This window comes from Colletes latitarsis, chromosome 10 (genome assembly GCF_051014445.1).
Source record: "Colletes latitarsis isolate SP2378_abdomen chromosome 10, iyColLati1, whole genome shotgun sequence".
NCBI lineage: Eukaryota > Metazoa > Arthropoda > Insecta > Hymenoptera > Colletidae > Colletes > Colletes latitarsis.
Window position 1 is genome coordinate 9,852,894 of NC_135143.1, and position 15,364 is coordinate 9,868,257.

At 32.6% G+C, this 15,364-nt stretch overlaps 3 protein-coding genes across 7 annotated transcripts; 2 read left to right on the forward strand and 1 right to left on the reverse strand.

Annotated features, from left to right (window-relative positions):
- The first annotated feature begins 1,017 nt into the window (after positions 1 to 1,017).
- Emc7 (ER membrane protein complex subunit 7) lies at positions 1,018 to 2,663 on the forward strand. The gene is made up of 4 exons (XM_076775413.1): positions 1,018 to 1,305; positions 1,688 to 1,946; positions 2,027 to 2,101; positions 2,215 to 2,663. The coding sequence occupies exons 1-4, from the start codon at positions 1,097 to 1,099 to the stop codon at positions 2,341 to 2,343; spliced, it is 672 nt and encodes a 223-aa protein (XP_076631528.1). The 5' UTR covers positions 1,018 to 1,096; the 3' UTR covers positions 2,344 to 2,663.
- Positions 2,664 to 3,397: 734 nt separating this feature from the next.
- On the reverse strand, positions 3,398 to 14,819 carry Mks1 (Meckel syndrome, type 1). Of its 2 annotated transcripts, none has more exons than XM_076775406.1 (4): positions 13,533 to 14,819; positions 5,559 to 6,252; positions 4,090 to 4,448; positions 3,398 to 3,963 (listed from the first exon to the last, which is right to left on the reverse strand). In XM_076775406.1, exons 1-4 carry the CDS (start codon positions 13,664 to 13,666, stop codon positions 3,555 to 3,557), a joined length of 1,596 nt encoding a protein of 531 aa, XP_076631521.1. In that variant the 5' UTR covers positions 13,667 to 14,819; the 3' UTR covers positions 3,398 to 3,554. The 2 variants fall into 2 exon arrangements, with proteins under 2 accessions (XP_076631521.1, XP_076631522.1); XM_076775407.1 differs by lacking the exon at positions 13,533 to 14,819 and adding an exon at positions 6,532 to 6,648.
- Positions 4,884 to 12,749, forward strand: Rho-4 (rhomboid-4). 4 transcript variants are annotated; one of them, XM_076775409.1, is made up of 5 exons: positions 4,884 to 5,222; positions 10,334 to 10,412; positions 10,489 to 10,677; positions 10,769 to 11,088; positions 11,169 to 12,749. In XM_076775409.1, the coding sequence occupies exons 1-5, from the start codon at positions 5,170 to 5,172 to the stop codon at positions 11,677 to 11,679; spliced, it is 1,152 nt and encodes a 383-aa protein (XP_076631524.1). In that variant the 5' UTR covers positions 4,884 to 5,169; the 3' UTR covers positions 11,680 to 12,749. The 4 variants fall into 4 exon arrangements, with proteins under 4 accessions (XP_076631524.1, XP_076631525.1, XP_076631526.1 ...); XM_076775410.1 differs by lacking the exon at positions 4,884 to 5,222 and adding an exon at positions 9,278 to 9,784; XM_076775411.1 differs by lacking the exon at positions 4,884 to 5,222 and adding an exon at positions 9,809 to 10,114.
- Positions 14,820 to 15,364: the final 545 nt, after the last annotated feature.

Genomic DNA, 15,364 nt, shown 5'->3' on the forward strand with positions numbered 1-15,364 from the left:
GATTCGATGGCCTTGACCTACTTTCGAAATTGGGTCAAGGCCAAATCCGGGTTCTCAAAGTGCCCGAAATTTTTCTGAGATTCGATGGCCTTGACCTACTTTCGAAATTAGGTCAAGGCCAAATCCGGATTCTCAAACTGCCCGGAATTTTTCTCAGATTCGATGGCCTTGACCTACTTTCGAAATTGGGTCAAGGCCATCCGGATTTCCAAAGTGCCCGGAATTTTTCTAAGATTCGAATGGCCTTGACCCACTTTTGAAATTGGGTCAAGGCCAAATCCGGATTCTCAAACTGCCCGGAATTTTTCTAAGATTCGAATGGCCTTGACCTACTTTCGAAACTGGGCCAAGGTCAAGGTCAAATTCGGATTTCCAAAATTCCCGGAACATTTCTAAAATGCTGGTGAACTTGCGAAGAAGGTGATACGCATCTTATAGGTAAGAGAATGATTTGGAGAGGAAAAGGACGGTAAAAAATGATGAGAACACATTAAATACTTTGAAATTATATCATTTATTGTCATAGATTTACATTATACAAAACTTTAATACATATAAACATATTATATTATATTATATCATGTCACAAGTTGTCAGCAACGGTCAGCAGTGGTCAGCGATGGTCAGCTGACGTCGGGAGATGTTGGCAGAGGCCAGCTTAGGTCGGGAGATGCTGGCAGTAGCCAGTAGTAATCGTTGTACGTTGCTAGAAGTAACAGGAGTGGTCAGCAGCGGTCAGCAGAGGCTGGGAGAGACTAACAATAGCCAGTCGTAATCGTTATACGTTGTCAGAAATTCCTAGAGTGGTCAGCAGCGGTCAGCAAAGGCCAGTGGTGACCTGTTGATGGAAGGTCGGATATTAGTTATTAAGAGCGAGAAGGCAAGTGTGAGCCTTTCTCTCTCGACTCACACGAGGCGGTCCGAAATTACTTCGGGCAACTTCGGAGAATCGAGAAAGAGGGCATGCGTCAGTTTGCCTTTGTCGACTTTCCGAAACTCCACGAGCTCACGTACGCGTGATCTGGCATAGTGTGAGAGAGCACCTTCGGTGCACTTCTGGCACCTCTGGTACAAAGTACAATCCAGTATAGTCAATATGACTATGTACAAAACTGTTATTTTTCTACTTTTGATTATTGTCAACGTCTCAAATAAATATGTAACTGCTGAAAATGACGAGGACATATCAACGGAACTATACGTAATCGAGGGAAAAGTTTTTCCATGGGAAAATGGTCCTTTAAATGGATGGCAGCTTATGACACACGTCATGGCTAACGGTGGGGAACATTATGGTTTCTTAAGGTAAATTTACGTTAAAAATTGCTAATTGTCACAAATGTAGCAGTTACTTATATACAACAAGTTATCAGCATTATAATTAAAGACTGAAATTATAGAAAATAACTTTAAATTAAATTTTATACAGGTTAGAATTCTTATTAATACTTTAATAAGTTGTGTAGTTTAGTAGAAGTAACGAAAAACCAGAAAATATTGGGAATCGCGGTATTTTCAGGAATTCCGAACATTTTCCAGGTCCTGTTCCGATTGGGACCCCGCACGCCCCTATTATAAATAATAATAATTTATAAATGAAAATATTATTTTATTTGAATAATTATTATTTTCAATTAAAATGATATTAAGATATGTCTGAAAATATATCTGTCTCTGTCACTTTCAGGGAGGATGGAACATTTGTTATTTCAAATGTACCATCTGGATCATATGTGATTGAAATTGTAAATCCAAATTCTGTGTATGAACCAGTAAGAGTAGAAATTAACTCAAAAGGGAAATTTAGAGCACGAAAAGTGAATTTAATTCAAACATCGCAAGTAATACAGGTTCCATATCCATTAAAAATGAGACCACTTACACCATTCCGTTATTTTCAAGTTAGAGAACAATGGAAAGTAATGGACTTTTTGTTTACCCCTATGGTATGGAAATTAATTTATTGTCTTATAAAAATTTAACAAAAAATAAAATTACTATTGTCACTTTCTTTATTTTGTAATAGGTTTTAATGATGATTCTACCAGTATTATTACTTATGATTATTCCAAAAATTATGAATAATCCTGAAACTAGAAAGGTTAGTAAATAACATAAATATCGTAAGTATTTTAAATTTATTACGTAAAACATGTATGTATTACATTTATGGTCTTAACATTTACTTTTATTTATTGTGTTTTATTCTTTTAGGAAATGGAACAATTTAATAATCTTACTAATTACAACTTACCAGAAATGTCAGAAGTTATAGCAACATTTTTATCTGGAGGGGAGAAACAAAAAACCAAAGCAGTAAAGGCTACAAAAAAAAGGCAGTGATCGAAAACACATTTCCACTTTTACTCTAGTCCTTTAATTCTTAACTACACTTTAGAAAAAGAAACATCAAATTTTTCTCAACAAAATTTTAAAAATTTTCATATAGTTTTATTACATTTGAAAGATTAAAAAAGTAACAGTAAATTACTTAAAGTATTATTTAATACATAAAGTATAATCCACTAAAATCATGTAAACCTAGCTTTCTATTATTTATGTAACAGAAATATTTTACTAGTAGCTGTTATGAAAAAATAAATTTTATGCAAACATAAAAATAATGTACAATTTGAACGATAATAAACTTTTTATTAAATGAACATTGTTCTGTCCACTTCCTTCGTTTCCCGCAGACAATTTATATTATTGACGTCAGGATCTTTATTGGCAAAAGTTGACATAACCAACACCTAACTGTTGGCAGCTCTTCCCATATACATATGTATTAATTTATTGACTTTATTCTCTATAATAAAACCTAAATGATTCCCAAAAATCTCGTGTCAGTTACGATCATCAAGTAAGTGAAACGTACTGTCATAAACTCACATCACCAATTCAGAAATAACGTTAATTCACGTCCCTCTTTGTATGTACAAGCATATTCAAGCAGTATTTAAGTATTTGGTAGTATTTTACAAGAAAATATTAACTTATGTTTACTTCCAAATTTCAACATACTTATTTAATGACTATAGTGATCTATGATGAGCAGTTAGTTTGTGAAACACACCTGACCTTATTAAGAAGACTAACCTTACCACAGGTACCTGTCATGGTTGCCTCTTTAGCGTCGTGCGGTTTCCTTGACAATGAAGGCGCACGAGGAACCTGTGTGTATTAACAAACACACTGCCAACTGCCATATATGAGCACATGCACGCTACTATTAAGATAAATACACACAAGATTCACAAATGCCATATGTTACACATCGCATGTAACTACATGCACCATGAAATTTATACATTTGTAAAAATATCAACTTTACTTAAATTTTTATTTTTTCAATGTATCAAAAGTATAAATTTTTATTAATATAAATGCACTAAATTACATTTTGAAAAGATTTATGTGTTACTTACATATTAATGTACATAGTGTACATATAATAAATGTTTGAATAAATATATTAGATAGTTATTACATACACATATCAATACATCACAGATTTCTTTATCCATTCAAATAATTCAAATTTCTACTAATAATCAATTATTTAAATTTAAATTTCTAACTTGTATCATACGTTCCCTAGCTGCTTTAAACTGTTCAAAAATATTTTCTATATTAGTCATTAGTTTGTCTGTACTTAATTTCTCAAAATAATTTAACTGATCATAATTTTGAATAGAAGTATGAGTCTGATAAATGACATTCATTTTTAATGTAATATAACCACTTGGTGTAACTTTTAGTTGAGATTTATTTAGTATTTTACCTTTGTGTCCTGTAGGGATACTACAATAGGTAACATCTTCTAGTTCATAAGTGCCACCTGTAAAAAATCTCCTAAGAGAATTGACAATATTTCCTGTTGGTCGCCACATGGGGATATTGAATTCATATGACCCAGGTACTGCAGGCAAAGGTAAAGCTGCATAACCTTCTGTACGACATCTAAAATAATTTAGCATATTCTTTATGTTACATATCATTAATTAATTTAAAAATAATTAATATATGTATAAATTAAATAATGATACGCATATAGTAAAACTTCAATGTCGTTTTAAAAGAGATTACCTGGACCAATTATCAAGAGATATAACTGACAGTAATAATCTAGGCCAATATGGTGAAATTTTCTTTCTATCAGATATATCAGTTGACTCAAAATTCAGTGATATTTCTGCAGCATATCCAAAATATGCTGACTTGTTCTTTAAATTACATCTCTGAGTTCTTCCAAATAATCTATCATTTTGATCTGTGTTCCAGTGCTCTGGTAAGTCAATGTAGTAAGAAACGCAAAGTCCATCAAAGAAAAAATTATGAGCAGACATAATATCAAATTTTACAAAAATTTTATGTATGTTCAGTGGTGTTAGCTGAAAGCTGTGAAATATTTCTGCCTCCTTGTATACAAGTTGCTCTTTGATTTCCTATAAAGGAAAGTTAAAATTAAAGTTAAAGGAAGTTAAAGGAAGTTAAAATAATAAAAGGAATAAAATAAAATAATAACATTATATTTAATGTAAAATACTTTTCTATAAACATTAAGTATGCGCTAAAGAAACACTAATAAAATACTGTTCATATATAATATTTTGATGTAATACATTTAATGTTTAATAAATATGGTACTTTTAAAAATAATTAAAGTTTAAGAATTGTTTAATTCTGATAACACTTGAAGTGTTACGTAATACACGGGTATGATAATGTTAGTTGAAACTTGTATAAATGTTACATCTGAATTTAAATGACAGTATTACTTTTCTTACTACAGAAACGTGTAACAGTATATGCATGTGTGTATATATATGTATACGTATATGCATATACGCAACCGACGGTACAAGCGAGGAAGACAGTGTCAAGCAGTTGTTCTCTGCCATCAGTTGGTCTTGGAAACCACACTGGTTAACTTGATTCAATCGTTCATATATTTGACATTTTTAAATAATTCGTAAAATTTTATAATTTTCCTACTGTGTAACAAAATGATTAACAATAAACTGCTAAATATGGAAATATATATGTTTCCCAAGTGTATCTTGACAAAGTGCAAAATAAAACAACTAAAATCAATTTAGTGTAAACATCTTCAATGATGAAACAATTATTAGTGTCAGTAATATATTTCTGTTAAATTTAAAAAACATGTTTTACCCGCAACGAGTGATGAGGCAGATCTCGGAAATCTCTTATGTAGGGTACGTATTTAAACTTTACGCGTTTAACAAACTAATATTACAAAACTAAACGGTTTTTCGTAACATTGTCCGACATTAATTGTAATTTCGAGTCATTGGTTGAATGTCGTTTAAATTACCGTAACTAAACTTTATTCGTGACTTTGAATACGTAGTTTGAACGGTTAATGATTGAAAATGCGCGAATTCTTGAATTGAAATGTACGCGAAATATACTTAAATTAAGAAATACTTAAAGGAAATGATTTGCATTTGACCGTACGAATCGTATTAAGTTGAAACGTACATAAATGGATTTAACGATTAACGCAAATAAGTATTTCATATATAACTCACGCGTTGCAGTTCGTTTTGTTGTTGTTGCAATTCCAATGACGACGGTTTCTCGGAAACATGCTCGATCCAATAATTAAATTCAACACCACTGGAATTCGCTATAGTATAACAGTAGTTATTTGTAAAGTCAGGATTAACAGACAAAATTTTGTGCAATTCGTCGTACGTAACAACACATAACACTGTTTCGGAATCCTTGTCGGAACTTGTTAAGGTTTTATCTCGTCGAGATAAATCAACCATGACACACATCGTAGAACGTTCCGTGTAAAGGTAGTGGTTCGTTCGAATCCTAATTTTGCTGGGTTTATCATCCACGACTGTTTTGTTATACCTTTCCGGGAACGGTTTGCGATTTTGCAAGGCCGGTAGAGCGGTTTCGTTTCTGATCGCCAATTCCGTCTTGTAGGGTTTCGTCAATAATTCATTATCTGAATAATAGGAATCCGTTTCCGTGTAACTATACAGTTGACAGCCTTGAATATTTTCCTCGTTAATTCGTTGGCAATATATTTTCTGATGTTCGGTCAAGCAATTCTTCTCCTCTCTATAAAAATTTGCTTCGAACGTGCCGAATACTTTTTCCTGCCAGCCAAAAATACGATCCTCTTCTTCAAGAAAATTCGAGTCTCTGGTATCTCCTTCGGTTTCGAGGAGTTCTGCGAGCAAAGGTCTTTGCTGTACGATTTTGACTCTGAAACAATAAACAAATGTAAGGTAAATACAATTTAGAAGGTGGAAACAATTTCTGCCAGATGGCCGGGATCTAATTTCGATCGACACGTTCGCTGGTGAACTGCGGCAGAAAAAAAAACAGTGGTGCGTTGTTTCGTTACTACCACGTTTGTTTCGACGACTAAACTTGGTCGTATATACTTCGAGTGATACGCGGGAGCAATAACACAAGGGTAACAACTTTCTCGGAATTTTCTGGTAATTTTTGTTATAATCTTACGGTAAAAACATGCATCACCTTAATTTAAAGTTACTTATAGGTTCTTGAACTCTATAATTTACAGCTATCTTTTTCTTATGTATTTTGTTTGATATTTCTTTCGCCATCGAACAAAGAAATTATTTGACGAATCGATTCGAAACTAAATACATTTGTACACTGACTTTAGTGACCAACTGATCCGAACGAATTGTCTGCAATTTCAAAATAATACATTGTTTATCGATTTTCTTGTTGCTTGGTAACCGGCGGCACGCATCACAGTGAACTTACACGTACTATGCAGAGACGACTTGTAGCTAGGCACGCTGATTGGCCGTAGCGTAATAGCGACGACCATTCTCACACGCATTATCGTTATTGGCTGGGCCACTCACAACTACAATTCCATCGCGTGACGAAGAACGCGAGCGAAATATATCGAGACAGAGTAGGATAGAACAAGAATTAGCGACAACGTAACCGCGCGCTTAGGATACTAACCATGAATACAACAAAAATCTTTCCTTACACTTTACAGTATCATTATAATTCTTCATAGTTAAGAACAAGTACCTACTTACAGGGTGGCTCGAAAGTCACGATATTATAATGAAATGATGAATATTGAAATTTCAGGTTGTAAACTGCAAATATTTACAGAAAAATTATACGGAATTATATTAAATTTGCGGAATTAGTACGAAAAGCTTTAAGAATCTATAAATTCATTTTTTTCTAAACGAGGAATGGAAAAAGAGTCTGTGACGACCTGAAAGTGTAAAAAATCGCATGAAAGTCGCCAGAAAATTCCTAATTAGTCTGCACGATTTACCTGTCAGTCAAGTTTATTATGGGCCCGATTGGTCTGAGCATCCACCATCATCGCGTAAATTAAACATTTAGCTTGCAGGTGTTGACCTACAGTCATAATTTCTCTGCAAACAGATGACTTATTTATTTGTAGCATCCCCTATCCCGCCCATAAACAAGCGAAATGAACCCCTTTTGTCACAAGTTTCTAAAAGATGAATAAACCCGATAAAATAAGCATTTATGAAATTTCCAAATGAGAAAAATGCATATACATTATTCGAATAAAAATCTTTCGTACAAATGATTACCTACTTATTCTTAAATATTTGCAAAAAGATCTCAAAGTTTATTAATAATTCTTACATTTTTTTAAATATTTCATATGAATTATACGTTTATTCAAAAGTATTATTCATGTTTTGATATGTCTAAAATTCGTTAAATATTTGAAGACTGTTCTAGGCTTCATTAAATGGATGAACTGGTATTATTTAGTAAATAGTAAGTAAAAGCAATTTCATTATATTTCTCGCAGATATCAAGGTCCTACTATTATGTAGCGTGACGTCAGAACGGACCTCTATGGTGGGAATAAGGCATAGACCTTCTCTCCTTGCCCTTACCCCCTTTACTTTGTGGGTGCCTAGCCAACAAGTCGTCTCTGTATAATACATAACACCTTTGTTCCATGCTCATTGCGTCTCTTACTGCTTACGAAGAAACCAGCCATTTCAGGTTTTTTTTTTAAATTATAAATGAAACGCAGTCGTGAGATCTCTACATCCTGTTCGACCAGGATTATGTCATATTACTAATTTCAGATTTATAATTAATCTAATGCTATATGAACTTCTCATACGAATACGAGTAAGTCGTATAATTCGTAGAAAATGATCAAAAAGTATTAACATTATATTATATTGAAATATTTGATTTGGATATATTCGATACGATACTGCATAAGAACGTCAAGTAGATAATATTACGCAAGTGGATCCCGTAGATCATCTTTATTCGAAATTTTTATTTTAATCAAGAGGCAATCGAATATGAGGAAAATGTCGACATTGTGTTTTTATTTGTTAAATTGTACGCTGACATCTGCAAAAACTTATTCGCCTATGTGATATCATAATTATCTCAGATGTCAGGAACTGAAGAATTTGTATTTCAGCAAGATAACGCACCTAGTCATACCGCTGATATAGGCAGTCGTTTGAAGAGAAACAAATCAAAATATTGAACCGAGTAGTACATTGACCAGATATCAACGTAATCGAAAATTTATGGAGGCTTCTTGAGAGAAGTGTTTACAAAAGCAACAGACGAATCTCAACAGTTAATGAACTGAAAACTGCGGTCGAGGAATCTTAGAAAGAGGCTGATCATTAAAAAGCTGTGTGATAAGATTCCAAACCAAACTTTTTAAATTAATCGTAATTCGAAATAATTCGATTAATTATTTTGAATCAGTCTATCATTTTATTGCACTAAAAGGGATTCATATTTTTGTAAAATTATCGCTAATTATCGCTATCCATAAGAACTTAAAATATATTACTCCTGTTAAACAACTTTCTGACTACGTCCTTGAAATTAACTATGAAAATAAAAGTACAAGAATACATGATGTTTTGAATAATGTATACATTTTTAAATGTCATCGTTTCTCGAAAGTTTAAATATTTAAATAAATTATATTACTATTAATAATACTATGTCTTATTGATGAATTATTTACGTCTTGTGCAACTGTAACCATGTGTGAAATTTGGACTAATACAGACATTTCGACGTTGTTCAGTTCTTTTGTAGAATACACTTACGTCATACACTACTTTAAATACTTGTTAATATAGATTGCACAGATAACTTTTGACATATCATTTTAAGATATCTAATAGCTATATACGTGATTTATGACTCATTTAAAAATTAAGAAGGCTCGACAAAGCAGAAGTTTTGGTCTTACTACGAGCGATACGTATCATTTACTATCAGATTTCGATCGTCGCATCTTGACAGATGACAATCAATTCATGTATCACATTCTAATTATTGCGTTAATTTACAATTATACTCGGTCGAAGATAAAATAATTTATTTTATCGGTAAATTGTGCAATGCAAATGGATCTGTTTTAAATATAAATGATTAACGAGTATAAACAAATAAATAGTGATCGATAGAACCGGAATACTTTGTCAACAATCGGCAAAGAGCAATTGCAACATTCTTCTGCCACACATCCGCAACACTTTGCGGCACTTTCTATTCGTGCAATGGTTGGTCGTCGAGTTCACCTGTTGCGACGCTGGCAACCAAGGCGTACAACAGTCTTTTCAAACGTATCCCGTTATACCAGATGATTCAAGTTTTTCGTTGTAATCCAATATTTGTATAGTATGTAATGGGAAATTCTATGCGAAGATAATCTGAGTCATTGTACTAACTAAGATTTCCGTTCAGTCTGCAGGTATCAAGGACAGTAATACTTCAAAAGCACATAAAACGTTCCGGTATACAATTCATAACAAACAGATTCAAAATTTCTATGCATTTTTAATCAAGTATCTGTTGCTGCGACAGTTTTCTTTATCGATTTCCTGAATAATATATCGGTTAGATAAGATAATATAGACAGTGTGTGTCATTGAAGAAAAACGTTAAATGATAACTGATCTATTTGCAAGTTAGTCGGAGTAATGATTTGACAAATCACACGAACGTCTGTTGCGTACATTCACTGAACGTCTCGGAAACCGTTTCCTGATCGATATCCGATTTATCAATTTATCGAATAACGGTATATTATATTCAAGTTTTTGTGAATTGTTTTTCTTGTAAAGTGTTATGTGTATTGTACTTGTTAATTTCGGTAAAGGCAAATTCTTTTTTAATATTTCTAAACTTGGATCAGAATAAGTATAGAAAGTATAATAATTTATAAATTGCTTTATGTAATTTTAAGAATTAGTAGCATTAACATATTTAACAAGTTTAACTCATAATTATGTTTTTACAGAGGTTTCAAACTAATCAGAATGTCAAATAATCAAGACGGAGAGCCTGGGATAACAATACCCTTGCAATATAATAATGCTGTAAGAATCAGTTTCTCATAACCTTTCTATTTTTCATTTACTTCTTTACATGCTATGTTAACTTTAATATTTTCAGCATTGGAAAGCTATATTTGAAAAGTATGATCTCGATGGCGATGGAAAAATCTCATATCAAGAATTGAAAGCTATGATTCACTGTTCTGGTTATTCCAATGATATCCCAACAAGAGTTGTTCATATAGTCATGCGTAAAGCAGATTTAGATGACTCTGGATATTTAGATTATCCAGAATTTATAGCCATGGTATGTAAATTCATTTTAGTTATTTACAATATTATTTCTGTTTTAAATTATTAAATCATGCAAGTATTATAAATGACCGATGGTTTTTTAGATTCACAGAAAGGATATGCAGGGTGTTTTTGGCCATCTTGTACAGCGATATGTACATACTATGGTACCACAAAGGCCATCCGTTTTGCAACTACGTTCTAGCGATTATACAGATGGACAGTACGAAGAGGAATATTCTTGTAAACCTCCACCGCTAGCAATGATAATAATATCAATATTAGAGATTACCTTATTTTTGTATGATGTGATTACACACAAATCCCTGTCTGTAGAAGGACCAGCAGCTACATTATTTATTTATAATCCACACAAAAGATATCAAGCATGGAGATATTTAACATACATGTTTGTACACGTGGGGTATGTATTTCATTTTACATTATATACTAAATTCAATTAGAATCATACGATAAACAAATTAAAAACCTTATTTTAAACAGTTTCCTCCATCTGGTGGTAAATCTGCTTGTACAAATAATGTTGGGAATTCCATTAGAAATGGTGCACAAATGGTGGAGAGTATTAACCATATACATAGCAGGTGTTGTAGCAGGATCTCTTGGTACGTCTGTGTCAGATCCTAATGTATTTTTGGCAGGTGCATCAGGTGGTGTATATGCATTAATTACTGCTCATGTAGCAACTATTCTAATGAACTGGTCACAAATGGAATTTGCCGTTTTGCAATTATTAGTATTTCTTGTTGTGACTTCTGTTGACATTGGTCAGGCAATATGCAACCGTTATGTATTAGGAACTAATGATCAAGTTGGGTATGTTGCTCATTTTGCGGGTGCCATTGCAGGCCTACTTGTAGGTATAAATGTTCTTCGTAATCTTGAAGTGAAAACATGGGAAAAAGTTATATGGTGGACCAGTATTATTACTTATACTGGGCTTATGACAGCTGCCATTTTATGGAATATTTTATACACATCTTATTATGAATAATTACGTCGTGCCGAATTATCATGCATTTACTTATCGGAATCGTCTTTTCTATTTGAAATAGAATTTAAAGCCTTGCCACGTTAAACACGCACAATTATGAATTTTACATTCAATAACTAAAGAAATTAAACATGTCCATTTTAATATAGTCTACATTTGAAATTACATATCTGCCGCTAAATGTATATACATATTTTTTATCTTATAAACGCATTTATTTGAAACAAATATTAATATATTACATACTGTGATATGCATTGCCTGTATGTAACATGGAAGAACTGGCTGTTAAAAAGAAGAGTAAGTAAACGCCTTTCTTTCGTATGCCCTACAAATAAAAATATTATTACTGACTTGCCGTATTACAATAATAATAAAATAAAAATAGTTTGAAAAGAGTTATTTTATTAGACGAGCGAAAGTTTAAAAATCGATACGCGTATTGTACCGGTTTAAACATTTTGACGCACATTTGAATAATATTTTATTACTCCTAGCATTTAAGTTGATGATGATAATTTTCACTGTTAAACTATAAGTATTGTTGATATAGAAAAATTGTTATCGCATGTTTCGATAATTTTTATGTTATAAGTTACTGGAATTCATTATATCATGTATTTATGTTTCATTATGTCATGTACCTGATTTGCAAATTATTGACGCGTTACTTAACTATTTTGAACGTTATATGTAAGACACATACAAAGCTCGCTATATTCAAACTGAACAAATTTATAACAAAAAAACATTTTTAGTTTAGTCGCTGTCGATTGTTTATTTCAATACAAACTTGTATTGAAATAGAATTAATTCATAAAAAAATTAACCATTTCGAGAATATATATATTTTTATATATGTGTAAATTTACAAATTAAAGAATCGAATATTTCTAAAACAGCTAGTGTGTGGACGCGTGTTTATTAAAATTTTGTTTCCTTTTTATACGCCCTAGTAGCTAGTTATATAATTCTAAAACATTTTATAATTGTATTACGTATATTACCAATGCGCAAACCTCACATAAAAATAATGTATTTTAAAGAGATTAAAGTATTTCAGTTGTTAATATGTAATTATTTCGAATTTTGACGATTATTCTTTAAAATACCAAAAAAATTAAAGCGTAGGTATTCGTAAATCGTGAAGCGAATTTCTTGGAGCAATTCAAAAAATATTGTTTAAAACAATATACAACTAACGGTTGATACTATAATTTTCTGATTCGTTTCTAGGTTTAAAAAGAAATCGTAATTAAACGAGTAATTTGTAGTAGTTTCAATCTTAGTTTTAATAAAGGCAAACGCAATTACAAGTTTCGATGTTATCGAGTAATAACAGAAAACTTAATGAGAAACCTACTCATGCGATCCTTCGCGTACAAGTGTTGCTTATGTATTATTTTGTGTAATGTATATAGGTTTTTTGTAGTAGTGTTAAATAAAACCGTGAAAATGTATAGCGTAGTATTTTGACTGAATGTATGTACGAATACTAACGTATAAAATGTGTAATTATATACCGATTCATATATCGTTCATTATTATTTGAACGACTATACACGCCGAATAAAAAATTGTAATTTAATACGAAAATATGTTTATAAATTTTTGCCATTCAACTTTACAAAAATTATACTCGGAATAACGAATAATAATAAAAAATGGTAAAGAACAAAATTATTCCTTTTATCATGAAGTATAAAAATTAAGTGTATCTGGAGAAATATAATTTCAAATATTTACAGGACTGATACTACAAATACTACTGTTTCCCATGCCGTCATAGTGTTAACTATATCTTACGTGTTCTCATGCATAGAAGGTCGAAACAGCGATTAAAGTTCACCTACCTACTTCCTGAGGTTGTCGCAGTTCGGTATCGAGCCTTAGAGACAATACTGCAGTTACACCGTCTCTTAGATTGACACAGAATTGTTTTCACTTTATTATAAATGTTTAGAAGATAGGTTGTGGCACTTGACATGACCGTATCTCATTCACGTCCCTCATGTATAGGAAGTTTGACAAGTTGGGGAGAACAGCGATCAAATTTCACCGACCTGTTTTTAAAGTTGCCACGTTGAACAGTCCATTACTCCATTTAATACTTCGAGAATAAAGTTGTCAGCTGGCAGATTACCTGTATGACAAAAGTGATATTAGAATTTGCTGTCCGCTTGAATAATTACGAGCAGTACCGTTGATATTTAACTTAAAATAGTTATTAATTCGATACAATAACGAAAAAGTTTGCTCGTATTATCTATATATTTTTTTACGCGTCTTTAGATATAAAACAGAATAAAGTAACTTGTAAATAACTCTCGCTTTAAATAGATACATTATCCACGACAGAATACAGATAGTTGGAAATATTCGTCTGTGTATGAGGGGGGAAGAGTGTGCGCGCGCGCGTGTATGTAGTCATGTCGTCCAATAAATAGTTTCGATCTTAATAACAAGTATTGGTATTTCGGACAGGTATGACTATTCGTAAATCACGTTATTTATACTATGTATATTTTTTCAGTCCTGTGTTTTTATATTTATCAGTAACAAAAGTGACATCGTTAGGTTGTACTCTAACGATTAACTGTACAATGAAACCACCATCCGAATCTCGTTACTTCGTTAAAGCATCATGTACGCTCTGCATATCCGCGCTGAAGGCGTAAATCAGAGTTAGTAGCAACAGGAGGGGGAGAATGGGGGGGGGGGGGGGGGGGAGCGGGGTTATCGTTATTATAACGGAGGTGATTTTTATTTCAACAAAAATAACAATTTACATTGAACTGTTTTGATAATAATATTATCGTGTATGCTACACCTGTAGTTTAATGTAGGCGTGGTATGCTCTCGCTCGCTATTAATTGTAGTTAATTTATCTGAATTAAATCGCATTAATAGCGGGTTCGTAGGTAATATCGCTTCTTAGCTTTTTTATTATTTTTACTTTTTTTCCATTTTCATTGTTTCTTCTTAACTTCTCGCGTTCAGCGACCTCATCGTTAATGCATTATTATGGTACAGTATTTTAGGAGGGAGCTGAGTACCTCGGCGTTTATTATTTTATCTATGTACAGACTTCTTGCATTAGAGGGATCGAACGACAGACATCGATCTTCCTTTAGGTTACAAACGAGTAGGTAGGTACATGCGACGTTTTACGATACGTTACGTCGTCTAGTCTATAGTCTAGATGATTTACCTGTCGTATCAACGATGTATTCGTTTCTTTTTTCTTTCGCTCTCTCTCTCTCTCTCTTTTTCTTTCTCTCTCTCTCTCTCTCTCTCTCTCTTTTTGTGAGTGTGTGTCGTGTGTGTATGTATTATGTGTGTGTTTCTTTTTCGTTACCTCTTACGATGCTACGAAGTACCTTAAAAGGGTTGCCATCAACGCACTCCGCTTTCTAATCGCCATCATTATAATAGAGTTCTCCCTCGACCAAGACTCTGGCATTATCGCCTTCGATCTGAGCAAAAATTTTATCCTGAAAATATTTATACGCGATCATTGTGCCGTGCTTGTATATACAAAAGTTAATGTACAGAGCAAGAGCGTTCACAATTTCTCAATGCATCTGTTTCTTACATGCATATCGAATTCAATACGATTCATTTAAAAATCTCCTCCCTTATAGAACGCGGGACCGTGGAATTTTCATGTTCCTCCAGTGTTTAT